Below are 16,235 nucleotides of genomic sequence, written 5' to 3'. Positions count from 1 at the left end.
ACACACACACACACACACACACACACATACATACATACATATACATACATATATATATATATATATGGGTTTTTTAAAGAAGAGACTTTATGAACCTTGTTGGTAATTCTATTATAATGAACATTCAATGGGCAACAACCATCCATTTTTCCAGCTGATATCTCCGACAAACGCGCTCCCATAAGAAACAACATCGGTTTTGGAGACAATATCGGACATTGGTACAAAGGCTGTCGGCCCAGTCCTGCGCTCCACCCAGAGACGCCCGCACCCAGTGTCCAATGTCCCTAATTGTGCAATCAGCGGCCGGAGGACCAAACCAATGGTGTTGAGAGTTGCAACGAGCGGGGGATCCGTTTGTTCACGACTCGAAGCAGATAAACCCGACGCCGTGTGTGGGGTGGGGAGGGGACACCTTTTAACCCACCGGGCCTGCGACGTGTTCATCGGCCGTCCTCCGGGAGGGAGCCTCGCTATGCATTCGTTTCCACAAGAGCTCGCCGGTGTTTTCGGGGAAGAGTCCGAGAATGAACGAACGTTTTACGGGTTTTCTGAGGACGAGGTCGGCGACGCGCGGGACCAGGTAGGACTCGCGGTTAGGTCGATTTAAGCGAAGGGCGTTGATTGAGTTGGGCCGTCTCGCTGGGTTAACACCTGGGGTCACAGTTGGGTGAGTTTTAAAACTCGCAGCCCTTTGAAATCTTTCAATTAATAACCATATAACCGCCTCATTATGTAGCACCTTTTTTTTAAGCCGATTTCCCAACCATTGTCCTAAAAAGTGTGTGTGTGTGTGTGTGTGTGTGTGTGTGTGTGTGTGTGTTATAAACCTCATCAGACTTGGAGTTTGGAAGATGACTCGGGGCCGGTCCCTGACCCGTCCTTCGCGAAGGGGAAGGAGGCGTCCCCCCGGCGGCCCGCCGCTCAGCCCTTCAGGCTCAGGGTGGCCCTTCGCCTGCGGCCCCGCGCCCATCGGCCCGAGGGAGGACGGGAGGGCGGAGACGGACGGGCCGGGCGAGCTGGAGGGAGGGAGGGGAGACGTCTCAAATCTGAGGAGGACGAGCGCCTGGTGACGTCGCGCGCCATCAAATCTGGCTCCGGTTCCGAGGATGACGGAGCAACTTCCTTCTTGGCCGAGAGAGAGCGGACCATCAAGGCAAACAAAGCAATGGTAAAACCATCAATCTACAGCACCCAAAAAAAACACATATCGCAGGACTTGATTTGGCTGGAACCGTTATCTGGCTCAGCGAGGGCAGTGGTTATGTTAAGTAAGAGAAGTTGTTGTTGTTGTTGTTGAAGCGTGCGCGGTATGTCCCATCGACTTGATCTCAATGCATTTCCTAAACGCTCGATTTTGCTGTCGTAACAGTTGGCTCGACTGATGGCGGATCTGCAGAAGCTGCCAGGGGGCGCGGGCCTCCTGAAGACGCAAACCAGCAAACAACCAAAACAAAGCGGCTCCGTAAGTAGGTTATGATCCCACGTAAGACGGTGGACCCCCAAATTCAGAAATATCCCTATAGATGTCATTGTTGTCTTGCAGCGCCCGCCGCGCGCCGGCGAGGCCAGGAGGAACCCCGAGCGGGCGTCGCGGAGGCAGACCCGGTCCATGGGCGGGTGCGGGGAGGACCCCGCGGAGCCGCGGGAGGCGGAGCTGGAGCTGAGCCTGGAGGAGGAGCTGCTCCAAGTCAGCTCCCGTTTTGACTCTCGGGGTTTACCGCGCTTAGGACGAGGACGGTTGTCGAACACGTGTGCTTTAACTTTGCGTCTCGTAGCTCGAACACTCGGTGTTGTCCGTGGGGGCGGGTGGGGGAAGCCTCTTCCGGCGTGGGTGTCGGCGTGCCAGCCGGACCCTCTGCTAAGATCTTCTGGTGTCTCAGGTGCGCGGCGCCCCGCGGCGGCGCGGCGCCCCGCGGCCCGGCCAGAGCCAACCTCACCCGGTGCGTCCGGTGGAGGAGATCACGGAGGATGAGCTCCAGCTCGTGGCGGAGAACATGACGGAGAAGGTCTACGACAGAGTCGCGGTGAGCTCCCAAACGACGAGTCCCACCTGGACACAGACGAACCCAGCGAGCGGGGTTTCCGGGCGTCCGTGTTGCCGCTTTATCTCCGCGTGCTTGTTCCCAGGGCTCTACCTGTCACCAGTGCCGTCAGAAGACCGTGGACAGCAAGACGTGCTGCCGCAGCGGAGACTGCCGCGGGATTCAGGGCCAGTTCTGTGGGCCGTGCCTCAGGAACCGATACGGAGAAGATGTCAGGAAGGCTCTGCTTGATCCGGTCAGGACGTGACTTTAGCCGGAGCCGTTCCGACTTCCCCCCCCATCGCCCTGCTCATATGCTGTTTTTATTGTCTTTTTTTTAGATTTAATTTTTTGGCCGTCTTTTCAGGAGTGGCGGTGCCCCCCGTGTCGCGGCATTTGCAACTGCAGTTTCTGCCGTCAGCGAGAGGGTCGATGCCCCACCGGCATCCTCTTTCCCCTGGCGCAGTACCACGGCTTCTCCGACGTCCACTCCTACCTCAGCAGGTGAGGACGCGGGGCGTTGGGGGTTTGTTTTGAGTGTAATATCCATCCATCCATCCATCCATACTGGAATACAGTTCCCCGCTCCTTCAAGTAAATCTAGACAAACGTTCAACAGGAATGTGTGCTGCTTACAGGAATGTTTACAGCAATGTGTTTCTCACTGGCCACTATAAAGACTTGAAATTCCTCAAAGTATCCAGTCGTTCATTTACTTTACATTTAGTCATTTAGCAGACGCTTTTATCCAAAGCGACTTACAAGGGAGAATAACATTCAAGCTACAATGTTGTTCAATGTTTGATTTGACATAACTGATTCTTTTTCTTTCTTTTTTTTCCCCCTCAGCCTCCGAAACAAACTGAAGGATGAAGAGGAAGACATGGATTTGTGATTTCTAAACACGAGTCTCATTCCATTGTTTTTAAATATGTTCTTGTTTTTAGAAGTTTTGTTTAAATCACTTGTGCATGCATTTACGTTCTCTGTGAATAAATTATGCTGTTTTTAATAACAGCAGTAGCTACAGATACTGTATCCACTTTCAATTATTTCCTTATCCAAGTTTACTAAATACTATAGAATTACTTTTTTTTTATTTTTTTTATTTAATAAATTGTATGCATTATTTATATTCTTCTTGAAATTGTCATGCTGTTCAGCAAGGATCCTATGTATTAGGTCCAGTTATTGGTGTATATTTGAACATTTATTTTATATTGTTTTGTACCACTTGAGGTGGAAAGTAAATAGTTTTCATGTATTGTTACAGTACCCTGCTTCCACCTGACAGTACTTTTGTTTAAGAAAACTCATATTTCGACTACAATCCACAATGACTTGAAGAAATCATAGGAACATTGCCTTTCTCTAAGGTTTGAATTCCAGAGCTGATCAAAGCTAAAGCAGTTTGGCTGCAACCAGCACATGGACCCCAGAGGTCACTACTGTTCTTTATCATACTGAATAAGTCTGTCAAAGAACGATTTGAATGTGAAGCATACTGAATGTTAGACAATTAAAAATGATTCATTTATCTCTTAGTTATTTACCACTGTGCTCCTCCAACTACACACGGTTATAAAACAAACAAATGACTTCAGTTAACTAGTGTACTCTTGGGTTATTTTCATTACTACCCGATGCATTCTCTGTAGCCACTAACTGAAGATTCCCAGTTCTTGTACTGCATTCCCCCATATGAACTGTTTCACAGCAAGAGATAGAGGTGAGACAAAGTTATTTCCATAATTTTAATCCAACGGTTGGCATTTGTAGAAGTATACATAAAATATAAAAAAAACCTCCTGTTTAAAAAAAGAAACATGCATAAGGGCACTTGTTTTTAAAGAACTTGAGTTTGTTTTTTTTGACAAATGTGACAACATAGAAACTATAATTCATATACATCCCAAATAAAGTACTCATTCTTAACATGGTGGATATTCATTTAATAAACAGTGATGAGTATAAACTCATCCTATTACCCTGAATTTTACATTTACATAAAAAGATGTGCATCCAAGGTCTGACTGAGCTCGCCTGAGGCTGATCTTTCCAGTTAGATGTCTGCATTTCATGAGCAAACCTCATAAACCAAGGACATAATTTGATTCCTTTCATAATATAAACCTTTGGTTTGAGCTTACATATTCTTGCAGTATGTAAATGAGTATAGAAAATATTTCACTTGATAGGATTAAATTACACATCTGCTCAGGAAAATTGTTTTTTTTGAAACACATTGAAAAGACCACTAGGTAAAGTAAAGAGCAAAGTAAAGAAGTAAATCACAAAGACGATGTGCTTGGAAGACCTGGATTGTGTTGAATACACGGAGTTGCATGAGAGAAGGCTTGAGAGTCTCCAAACAAAAACTACATTTATATTAAAGTAATGACAAGAATGTGTATGAGAGGCACATACAACTGAAGGACAATCTCTTGCAACCATATAGAATGAGCCTCTTACATTGAAGAGTTTGGGAAGCCTGTCACACAATAGAAAATATATACATATAAATCATCATGGCTTTAATGAATACCTATATAACAAAAAGGTGAATGTTATTCCAATGAGGATTCAGTGTGCTTATATTCTTACATCCACAAACTGAATATTACTCCCGCCCCTGAAGCCATTCCATCCCTTCAATAAACTGTCAGGGGAAGAGGTTTTACAAAAAAATAATATATCTTAACACTTTTATATTGTTGAAAGTCCGTCACAGATGAGAGATCAAAGCAAGCGGAGGCCTAAAATATTGCTCGATTACCCGAAGGGTCAAACAGATTTAGTTTCAGATGGAAATCTGACTTCAAGCCAGATATGGGGTCAGTCACAACTGTCCGGTTTGAAATCCATCTGTAGTGCAGCGGCCGATCTGAGGGCCGAAAAACACCTGAGGTGAAGAAAAGCGAGAAACAGGGAGGAAACAGCCTCTTAAGGACTACCGTGATGTCTTCACAACAAAGGCTGTTAGAGACGTTGTTGTATAATCACTACTGAACAGTGAAGGTTAATAATAATAATAATAATATGAAAAAAAAAAAAAAAAAAAGAAATTGGCTGTTTGTGTGGTACAACTCTGAATGTAGTGCCATTTCCCTTTATGATAGCGATAGTCCGATACCATAAGTTTCTGTATTCATTATTTTATTTCAACCCTCAACTCATTCCCCATGACCCATGAATGCCGCAGTAACTTAAAATATAAGAGAAATATCAGACTTCCTGCCCCAGCTATAAAATCCACTGTCTGCGGTGTTGCATTTACAACCACTTCAAAATCTGCCTGAAGCACTTTTACGTGGGGGATGGGCGGAGCGCCGATCCTGGCGTGACATACTGCAGCCGCATGTAGCTCCCACTCGGAGCAGGCTCACGTGTTTTTTTTATTTATTATTTTTTTTTAAAACCTGGCGACTCAGTCACCATTTATGTAAATTTTTTTGAGCAGAGCAGTGAATAAGCCAATCAATGAGTTCAATAATAAGAGTGAATAGTACAACAAAAATAAAGGTATCCGTGCCTCTGTGCTGTTTTAGAAGTCACCAGACAAATGCAACGTCCGCAGTGGCCGCCTCCCCCTGCGGCGCTCTAGTAGCTGCTGCCGTTCATTTGGTGAATGTCCACTTGCAGGACGTTGACGCCGCTGCTCGCCAAGCGTGCTATACTCTCCGCGGACAACGTTTCCATGGTGACGAGGGTGTGCTGGTCGTTGGCCACCACTGCTCCAGTGCCGGCTTCTGTCCCCGCCGCTGGCGAGGCGGCGTCCCCCGACACCGTGGTGCTGGTGGCGGCTGCTGCTGCAGTTTTTTTGTTGAGGTGGGTCTTGATGTGCTTGGAGAGGTGGTCGCTGCGCATGAAGCGCTTGGGGCACTCTGGGCAGAGAAACTTCTTTTCACCTGATTGGAAAACAACAACAGAACTTCAGGAAGGTGCAGCTGTTATCACACACTCGGACTGGCAGATATAGTCTGTCAGGGCTTTTTAAACCCTGCCCAGTAGCGCCTTGGAGTAAATTAAACAATTCCAGTATATTATCACTTTATTTTTTATTTATTTTTTTTTCATAAAAACACATAATTTTAATGAATTTATGACATTCCACTGCCATGTATTAAGCCCATTTACAAATGCCTCTTATATAAGGTCCAGTGAATGTAGTTAGGCTGTTAGTTCGCATGAAAGGGCTGTTTGGTTCAGCACCATCAAAACGTAAAAAAAACAAAAACAAAACATATCTTAAAGTGCTAGTAATAGTGCCAAAACTAGCCGATCCCATGTCTATGTAGTTAATCCGGGAGAAATAAAAGTTTCTCTATAATTAATTAAAAAATATATGAATTATTCCTTACGATAAGGATCATGGGGTAAAAGTTGAGATTATGTGCAAAGTTTCCTCATCCAATTTTAATTCACTTTTTAGAGGATAAAATCCAGGACTGTCACCATGTTACTTGTTTACATTCAAGATTCAAGAGGTTTATTCGTCACATACATATACATACGTTCATACATATATGCACTGAAATGTCTTTGCACTGCAACTGGAGTTTATGCACAATAGTTACTCAACCGAACATAATGGTTAACCTAATTTCTACCTAGCTAACTAACTGACACTAACTGATTCATAAAACCTAATGCAGTTGGAGAATTGAATAATATAAAAAAAATAAGACTCAAAAAGGTAATACAGAGTGGGGATACAATATAGAAGTAAAGGGAATAGAGTTATGTATATGGGATAGGCTATTTCACCAAATAGTCGTTTTCTTTCTTTCCGAGGGTCTGACCTGTGTGCGTCCTCTTGTGGCGCTGAAGCTCGTCTGAGCGGGTGAATCGCTTTCCGCAGAAGGACCAGCCGCAGACGAACGGCCGCTCTCCTGTGTGCCAGCGGAGGTGGGCTCTCAGGTGGGACGTCTTCCCGTAAATCTTCCCACACCCCGGGATGTGACAGATGTGCTGCTTCTTCTTACTGGGGTCACTGCTATGGAGTTGAGGAGAAAGAGCTCAAAGCTGTGCATTAACCACAGTGCAGTGGTCAGTGCCGGGCTCGGGCCATCGTGCAAAATGACAACAGCTGTTGCTGGGGGGCAGCGATTGCCGATTGGGGGTGCGTGCTTATAGAACACAATGTACTGCGGCAAATGCGGTCTCCACGTTACAGAAGTGCAGGATTTATTATTTACAAGTAAAGTATTTACACAAAAACATTTTGTTTTTGGTAAATTAAGTCCCATAGCAACGGAAAGCAACAGGGAGACAGGATGGGACAGTGGAGACACTTTTTTTTTTGGGAAGTGGGAACAGTCCGGGAACTCAGTTGTGTTTAAAATTTTGTAAATAAAAATATCTTAAATAAAAACCCCAGTAAAACGGGCACTGGAGACAGGAACTGGAGCTCGCATAGCGAGAAAAAAAACAACAAAAAAAACAAACAAACTCCACTCCAATTCTCTGATACCTTTTTCCGTTGTGGACATTGGTGCATAAATAGACAGGAGTGTCTTACAAAACCCTGAGGCACAATGACAAACCTGCCAGGCTGGGGGAAATATTTTGAGAACCACAACGGTGTAACAGGGAGTCTCTGTGGCGTTTGAGTTACCAGAACAAAATGACTCAGTAACAGTGTGTAAATTTGACCGGCACTGAATCTGAAAATATATCTGACACTGATCGGCCGGTCATGGCCGATCCATCGGTGTATCTCACGTTTTATATGTGAATATCACGGTCACATTTTTGTTGCTTTGTTATAACTCTCCCGCATTTGGTACCTGCATATTTTGACTAAGAATTGCATAGTTGGTACACAAAACACGTGGAGGTCAGCAGGTTCGCAATGAAAGACGCTGCCGCCGCCCCCCCCCCGCCTCGGCCAGCACACCTGGGGGGCTCGGGCGCACCGCCGCCTCCGCCGCCTTCCACATCATCTCTATTCGTGACACATCCCGCCTCGTCTTTTCACATTTGAAATAATTTGTAGTGCATGTTCACGTCAGAACAGAACATGATTATCAACACTCCACTCAGTTCTCAAAATCATCTTGTTGACGAGCAGTAGAAGCTCTGCTGAGCTGTGAAGAAAGACATTGTGTGTCTTTACATACCGGCCATCTCCTTCTTTGCAGAAAGGGCAGGTACACGCTTCCCTGCGGTTGCGTCGTCCCTGAGGAGGAGGACTGACGTCTTCCTCATCCATGGCAGTGCTGTCATCCAGACTGTCTCCGCCTGTCTGCAGCCCCTGGTCTATTGCGTCGGTGAGACAAGTACACTGTGGTTAATCATGGTAAAAGGCCTAGATCATCGTACTGTTTTACTTACACACACACACACACACACACACACACACACACACACACACACACACACACACACACACACACACACACACACACACACACACACACACACACACACACACACACACACACACACACACACACACACACACACACAAGATTTAGAATTAAGTTAAAGGTAGGGAAGTTCAGGGACAATGGCAGAGGCAGGCATCAGTTATGGTGAAGTCATGTGATGAGTAGCACACAACATCATAATAGGCATCACTAATTTTAGTAGCGTATAGTTCTTCAGAGTGGGTGTGTCTATTACAGTTTTAAAAAGTTATAATTTGACCAACTTTCGGGTTGTGTCCACCAGCTCCCCCCCCCGGGGAGCAGAGATGGGGGGCTACTTTCTCCAGGATAACTACACGATTTGGTACTTTTATTAAGCTCCTCCGCTCTTTATCCTTTGTTGTGAGATTTCAGAGAACGGCCCAAAAAAATGGAGACGAAAAAAGAAAACCCCAACTCAGCGATTGTTTTAACTGAAACCGCCGTGCCACCCCCCGGTGGGACCCGGTGCTCTGTCAACTGCTGCGTGCCACCCCCCGGTGGGACCCGGTGCTCTGTCAACTGCTGCGTGCCACCCCCCGGTGGGACCCGGTGCTCTGTCAACTGCTGCGGTGCCCTGTATGGCGCAGGTGCTGCTGGCAGAGCCCCGGAACACCTGTAGAGTCCGTACGGAGCCTCTACCGGAACTCTACGTTTGTTTTTGTCTTTTTATTTAATGAGCATAAAGCTGTACCTGCACCTGCAGGGACCAAAACAAATTGGAAAAAATAGAGCGCACGGAGCGGCGGACGGACAAAGCTTATTCACTTGCGCGCAGAGCGAGGACGTATGCGCGCAACATTTTTATAAAATAAATAATACATTTTGAAACACTGCATATTCTTTTTTCGAATGTTAATTTTCAGATTCGAACAATTACAAGGCTTGAGGTTCAATCAATCAGTCGATATTCTACTGCAATTGAAGGTTTTTCTTTTTACAATTCAAAAGTTAAATAAATATGCTATTTATATAAATTCGTGCATCACTTAATCTCATTTCATCATAACATGTGGGCCTGTCCTACAGGAAAGACAAGTTTATATGTTGAGTGTATCCATTGCTGTGCTGGTTATACTATAGAAAGATTTATTGCTTGTGTTTAGTGAATAATACAGAAGGAACTTAAAAAGATGTGCATACTAAATCGCAATCTTGGTCCAAAACCCCCCCCCCCAAAAAACAAAAAACGCAATTTGATTATTTTCCCAAATTGTTCACCCCTTTAACTGTATGTTGAGGGTGACCCGTAACACAGCTACCTGAGCAAATGGCAAAAAAGCATCCCATTGTGCCAGCCAAAACAAATTAACGAAATGTTGGGCCTGTTCCATGTGAACACAAGGTTAAACTGGTAAAACCAGTTGTTCCGAAGGCAAACAGTGAGAAATTATTGTAGTCTATGTCTATAATAAGAAAAATTCAACCATACACTACTGAAAAACAGGGACATAACGTCTTTGTCGTCACCAGCTGGTTTCTGAAAAGGCGATTTGAAGCTTCCGCCATCTCGGCGTGAATCATTTCTAAATTGGGACGGCGGGGCGGAGCCTTGGTGTGCTGACATGGAGTGACTGAAACCACAGTCAAAGGAAGGAAGAAACACATCCACCTTGCTCAGACGTGAACAATAGATGTGTCAATCAAGCCAAATACCACTCTTTATGGAACTATTTTCAAATCGCAATCAACCAAAGCCCATCACAAGACGTACACTTACACCATAAATTATTATGGAAAAAAATAGTAACTACCTAGAAGAATGTATTTCTAGTAGGGAGGCAACGGTACAAGGTATGTTATCTAACTGTTCGGTCCGCCCCCTACGGTTCAATGCGCATACGTGAACCGCGGTATTTCGGTATCACGGTCCACCTGCCACGTCAGTCGTGCGGGGTCCGCGTGGAGCCACGCAGCGTTTCTCTATTTTTTGCGCGACAGGTCTATTTTATTTATTTTTTTCCAACTATGCGTGGCTACGCAGCCTTTTCATTAGACACACAGATAAAACTACATAGAAATGTTTTCGTAAAGAGAACAATCAATCAAGTTTTCCAGTCGGAAAATAACCCCTGGGACGGCCTTTTCCCTTTTTATTACAAACTACTACTAAAGACACTCACTTCCTCGGTGAGTTCCACGGTCGTTCACGAACGATCCGATTCTTTTGAACGACTCTTTTGTGGGAATGAAGGGAACCGAGTCTCGCTGCGTGATGAGCTGTTCTTTTTTTTGTCATGTTTTACAGTTTTATGTTGTGTTGTTTGTTTAAGTTGCTGTCTCCTGCCACCGGCAAATGTTTTCCCCTCCATGCAAGAGACAGCATGTGCTCCTCCCTAAACGAGAGGTGCCGTGGCTGAAATGGAGCGCACCCACTGTCACGTCAGGTTCACAAAGTGAAGGCACACACGCACTGGTCTGACTGTGAGGTTTTATTTAAATAAGTTATTTTACTATTATTATTATTTATGTGTGAAAAATACTGTTTATAGCTGTTCTTTACAAAAATAACTTACTTTAGTACACAGTAACTGGACCGTTTCGGTATCTTTGTATTTAAGGGGGTAAAAAAAAGTTTAAAGGTGTAAAAAGTGTTTTTAATATATAAAGTTAATTCTTTTTATATGAAAATTTGTATTTGAATTATCCACTATCCTGGACACCTGCCCTCCAATCAGTTTAACTTATGCAGATTATAAAAACCCACCAATTAACTTGAACCCTGCCCCCCCAGTCATACACAGAGAGGATTACGCTAGTTATTTGTGGCAGACATTTTTTACACCTCTTACCCCCCCCCCCCTTAAATATAAAGATACCAAAACCGTACAGTTACTGTGGCCCCAAAACCATGATACATACAAAATCGTGAGCCCATAGTACCGTTGCAGAGGTTTTCTTAAGCAGCACCTCGTTGCCAGTTTAAATCACTTCCACATTGGCTTCAACAATCAGCCATAATAGTAATACATTCACAGAAAGCTATATACAGATGTGCGATGCTATACTGGCACAGCTGACTTTGTTTGAATGGCATAGCAGGTAGTCTGCAATTAATATAGCTCTTACTAATATAGCTAAAGCTCTTGGTAGTTCATTCTTAAAGCCATGTCCAATTTCAGTCCAGCTTTAGTAAAAATGGATCATGAGCATTGCATTTTTTCAGACTTTTACTCAGAGTGGATTGTGTGGCAATGATTAACTTTGGTAACTACAGGATTAAATAAATGAATTTGAAAAATGTCACACTCTGAGCTGTTTCAGAACATTGCTGTCCAGAGACAGCTAAAAACAAACTATTTACTTCATAATGAATAGATGTTTGATGTGATTTTAGACTCCTTAAAATAGAATTATGTTGTCCCGTACGTATTTAAGAGGGAAAACATTCCTTTCAGGAGAATACCATCATAAACACAATACAAATAGAAACATGTTATTCGAGTTAAAAATAATTGAAAAGTTCCCATCTCCAGCAGCATTTTTTCATGCTATTACTTAATATTTAATATAATTTATTTCAATCCTCTCAATGCATATATACTCTGCACAATTGCCCCCCTAGAGATATAACCAAAAAATATATTGGGATAACCTTAGCACTAGAGAGCCTGGCTCTTAATACTGAAATACAAAAAATAACTTAAAAGCAGCCAGTGTTATTTCTGGAACCTTTGGAAAGTGGATAGATACTAAACTAAAATCCCAACCGATAAATACTCATGAACATGAATGCAAAAGTCAATCTACTAAAAAAAACAAAAAAAGCTAAGGTAAGACCTGCATGACAATTAAATCCACAATAAACAATAGGAAAGCTTAAAACGTGTAGAACACAAAAATGTAAATAAATTAGATATAATTAGAGATGTGGTGAAGGGGGGGGTTCCACACTGACCTGCAGGGTTAGAGATGGTGATGGGAAGCCCCTGCAGCTGCAGCCCGGAGCTGCTGGGCGTGTTGAGGTTGATGGTCTGGAGGCCAGGGATCTGCACCGTGTTGATGGCAAGCCCTCCAGCAGCGCCTTGAGCATGGCCCAGTTGTTGAAGAGACTGCATGGGGGCCAAAGTGATCTGAGCTCCTGCCGGACTTTGGAGCTGAATGGTCTGCCAGCTCACTTGGCCGTTCGGACCCACGGTGCGCAGGAGGATGGGTCCCGTGTTTGGCATTATCTGAAGATTTTGAAGTCCTTCCTGGGAAAGCGTTGGCGTGGCGAACACTTGACCTCCTGCACCGGCCTGGATGGTCTGGAGGGGCGTCCCACCCTGAATTATTTGCTGAGGCTGAATAAGGATTTGCTGTGGCTGTTGCTGCTGACCATCTCGGTTATCTGGCTGTATTGGGACACCAAGTGCAGAACCTGTACTCGGCTGAAATGCCCCCGTGACCAATCCATTGCTGTTCTGCACCTGGGTCATTCCATAGGAACTGGCAGTTTGGGTGGTCACAGTGGTTGTGCCTGTAAGGTACCCGGTAGTACTGTTGGACACAGACTGCTGCTGCTGTTGTTGTTGTTGTTGTAAGAGCTGGTTTATGGCTGTATCCCCACCATTCCCATCGCCCCCTGCACCAGCAACCCCAGTGCTGACTGGCAACAAAGTGATATTTCCATTAAGGGCCATGGGCATGTTGGCCACAAACTGGGGCTGGTTTTGCAAGATGCCATTACCTAAACCTAGATTTTGTATGGGAATGGCACCCTGTATGAGACTCGGCATAGTGATGATGTTTCCTGTACCACCTGCTCTATTGGTGGTGGCTATGATCTGCTGGCCGTTAGGGGAGGATACCAACTGGAACTGTTGTCCCGCTCCAGCAGCGGCCGCAGGGTCCTGCTGAGTATGGGCAAACTGCAGCTGCTGGCCATCCATTGTCTGAAACTGGGGAATCACCTGGTACTGAATATTGGGCATCATACCCGATAAGGTGGTGAGCACCTGCTGGCCTTGCAATGCTGGCGTCTGGGTGACGACATACTGTTGTGGCTGTTGCTGTCCCTGAGTACCTGCAGGAGCTGGAGACAAAACCTGCCTATTCTTCACGCCATCCATCATCACCACCGAGTCGGTGGAGATGGTGGCCGTGCCAGAGGACGCCTGGGCACTGACGGGGATAACTTGCCAGCCGCTGGCAGTGGAAGCCAGCACGCCGTGGCTCAGGTCCAGCTGTTGCTGGTTGGCTTGTTGATCTGTGGACGACTCGCTCTCCCCAGGGGGGTCAATTCGGCTGCAGGTTGCCGCCAACAAAGCAAGAGGTGATGGCTGCTGCGAATCCTGGGGGAAAAAAAAACGATAGCAGGAAAAGTAACAATAAAAAAAAAAAAAAAAAAAAAAGGTTATAAGATGGCCTTTCCAAAAACATATCAACAGGTGTCGGCACTCCTGGTAAATCTGATGTCACTTCTATTAAATAAGACGGCGGATGGATTAAGTTATGTGAAATCTGTCTTTTTTTTTTTTTTTTTTTTTTGGCGTAAACTTTTTTTGTTTGTTGTGTTTTTTTTAATGCTACTGCGATTGAGAGCAACACTCTCTTTTTTTCCCCCTTCTTCAACTTGTTCCCTCCAATAATTACACAGGGTGTTGGCTGGAATTAGTGTGTGTGTGTGTGTGTGTGTGTGTGTGTATTGGGGGAGCAGCAGAGTGGTAGAATAATGGGTGGGACCACATTTCTCTTTTTTTTTTTTTTTTTTTGAGAGCGTTCGGCGGGCTCCGCATCCCCTCCCCCCATCCCACCCACCGCCCTCCCACACTTGATCTGGCCCTATAGACTGACTCCCTCCTCCCTGGCCACCCCCTCCAGGGACAGCCAAATGGGCCGAGCCGGAGAGAAACACGAGGTGCGGGGGGCTTGACGGCGACGGGAACACCCCGTGTGGGCGAACTCACCTGCCCCATTCCCCACCCAGTGACATGTGCTCCCGGGGAACATCAACAACAATGTCCCCAACCCGGGCTAAACGTGATGGAATGGTGGCAAACGACAACGAAGGAAACGTTCACAAACACCCCGTCAGCGGCACGGTTCACAGGCGGGAGCGGCGGTTACCCCGCAGGCCGGTTAAAAGTCAGTCAACCTACTTGCGAGCTTGTGTTTCGCTTCTGGTTGAAGTCTCCGCTGCTCTCCATAGCGGCCATTTCGTCCTGCTGCTGGTCTGCGGGATAGTTTTACTGTCAGTTGCCTTGTGGGATCGCAAATAAGCTCCGTAAAAACAACCCCCCCCCCCCCAAAAAAAAACCAACAACAACAACGATTAAAAAAACCAAAACGAACAAATGAAACAAAACAGACCCGTCAAGAGGCTTGAGTGTCCCCGGGCTGGATTAGCTGCGTAGCTCAGCTAGCATTACCACATTCCTACAAGTAGAGAAAAATGCCTTCCGAAAGATCGGGGTGGTTGTCGGGAGCGGGTTTTGACTGGGTCCGTGAAGCGGTTTACTTTCAAACCCGCGTATCACCTTGAGAACGTCGACAATTAACTATTAAATATATTTTTTAAAAACAATCGTTAATCTTACGTAACGGACGTAACGTTACCTCCAATAGTTAGTTAGCTAGCTGCTAGCCGCTCCGGCTAAACATCGTTAGCTGATAGTTAAGTAGGTAACTAGTAACTAGTGTGAGTGGTGGCTGTAGAAACTTCGGATATCACAGTTGGTCCGATCTAAACTCATCCGACCGACGCATATCGGCGCAGTTGGCGGCGGGCAACGCGCCGTCCACCGGCTTTAGGAAGCGAGACTCCTCGGTAGAAAAAAAAAAAAGAAAAAAAGTTGACTTACTGCTCATGTTTTCCGGACGGGAGGAGTTTCTCGGCGCCCGCTCTCGGGTTGACAACTTTTCACAACTTCACACGAACTTGATGAGCGTCGCTGGGAAGGAGCCGCGGCTGGAGAGAGGGGGGGGGGGGACGACGACGAAGGGGACGCTCGTTTTGGGACACACCGCGTCCCACGGCGAGGGGCGCGAACGGCGAGAAAAAGAATCAACTCAAAAACAAACACAAACAAACAAAAAAAATATATAAGCAAAATATATGCGTGCGCGTGTGTGTGCGTGTGTGCGTGTGTGTGTGTGTGGCGGATTGAACCGTATTTCGGTCCTTCAATCACGAAAATGATCGCTCCATCATAAATACACAAACATGTATTTGACTTTCTTTCATATATATATATATTGTTACATATAACTTTTAAATTATATATATATATAGATATATAGGTATATATGTATATATGTATATATATATATATATTGTTACATATAACTTTTAAATTATATATATATATATATAGATATATAGGTATATATGTATATATGTATATATATATATATATATGTATATATATATATATATATTGTTACATATAACTTTTAAATTATATATATATATATAGATATATAGGTATATATGTATATATGTATATATATATATATATTGTTACATATAACTTTTAAATTATATATATATATATAGATATATAGGTATATATGTATATATATATATATATATATATATATTGTTACATATAACTTCTAAATTATATATATATATAGATATATAGGTATATATGTATATATATATATATATATATATATATATATATATATATATATATATATATATATTGTTACATATAACTTATAAAATGTTGTAGAATTTTATATATATATATATTGTTACATATAAATTATAACATTTTGTAAAATTATATATATATAGATATATAGATATATAGGTATATATGTATATATATATATATATATTGTTACATATAACTTATACAATTTTGTAGAATTT

General features: G+C 44.1%; 2 protein-coding genes across 3 annotated transcripts; one reads left to right on the top strand and one right to left on the bottom strand.

Annotated features, from left to right (window-relative positions):
* Positions 1-475: 475 nt before the first annotated feature.
* LOC307230581 (cell division cycle-associated protein 7-like) lies at positions 476-2,941 on the top strand (the record flags this gene model as incomplete). The annotated part of the gene is made up of 8 exons (XM_080001017.1): positions 476-583; positions 893-1,171; positions 1,373-1,465; positions 1,547-1,690; positions 1,884-2,027; positions 2,131-2,280; positions 2,392-2,528; positions 2,874-2,941. The coding sequence occupies 8 exons, from the start codon at positions 476-478 to the stop codon at positions 2,917-2,919; spliced, it is 1,101 nt and encodes a 366-aa protein (XP_079857143.1). The 3' UTR covers positions 2,920-2,941.
* An 823-nt stretch (positions 2,942-3,764) lies between these two features.
* Positions 3,765-15,271, bottom strand: sp1 (sp1 transcription factor). 2 transcript variants are annotated; one of them, XM_080001438.1, is made up of 6 exons: positions 15,217-15,271; positions 14,515-14,588; positions 12,333-13,707; positions 8,147-8,285; positions 6,827-7,020; positions 3,765-5,932 (listed from the first exon to the last, which is right to left on the bottom strand). In XM_080001438.1, the coding sequence occupies exons 1-6, from the start codon at positions 15,221-15,223 to the stop codon at positions 5,625-5,627; spliced, it is 2,097 nt and encodes a 698-aa protein (XP_079857564.1). In that variant the 5' UTR covers positions 15,224-15,271; the 3' UTR covers positions 3,765-5,624. The 2 variants fall into 2 exon arrangements, with proteins under 2 accessions (XP_079857564.1, XP_079857565.1); XM_080001439.1 differs by lacking the exon at positions 15,217-15,271 and adding an exon at positions 14,726-15,052.
* Positions 15,272-16,235: the final 964 nt, after the last annotated feature.

The sequence above is a fragment of the Zeus faber genome (assembly GCF_960531495.2).
Source record: "Zeus faber genome assembly, chromosome: 5".
In the NCBI taxonomy this organism is placed as follows: Eukaryota; Metazoa; Chordata; class Actinopteri; order Zeiformes; family Zeidae; genus Zeus; species Zeus faber.
Note: the sequence above shows the minus strand (reverse complement) of the source record. Positions and strands in the feature narration are given on the sequence as shown.

Bases quoted from the DNA above. Each gene is read 5' to 3' on its own strand.
- sp1 (XM_080001438.1), bottom strand. The intron at 13,708-14,514 runs GTAGGTTGACTG...TTTTTCCCCCAG, and splicing joins AGCGAAACACAAGCTCGCAA to GATTCGCAGCAGCCATCACC. The intron at 7,021-8,146 runs GTATGTAAAGAC...TCAACTCCATAG, and splicing joins TGCAAAGAAGGAGATGGCCG to CAGTGACCCCAGTAAGAAGA.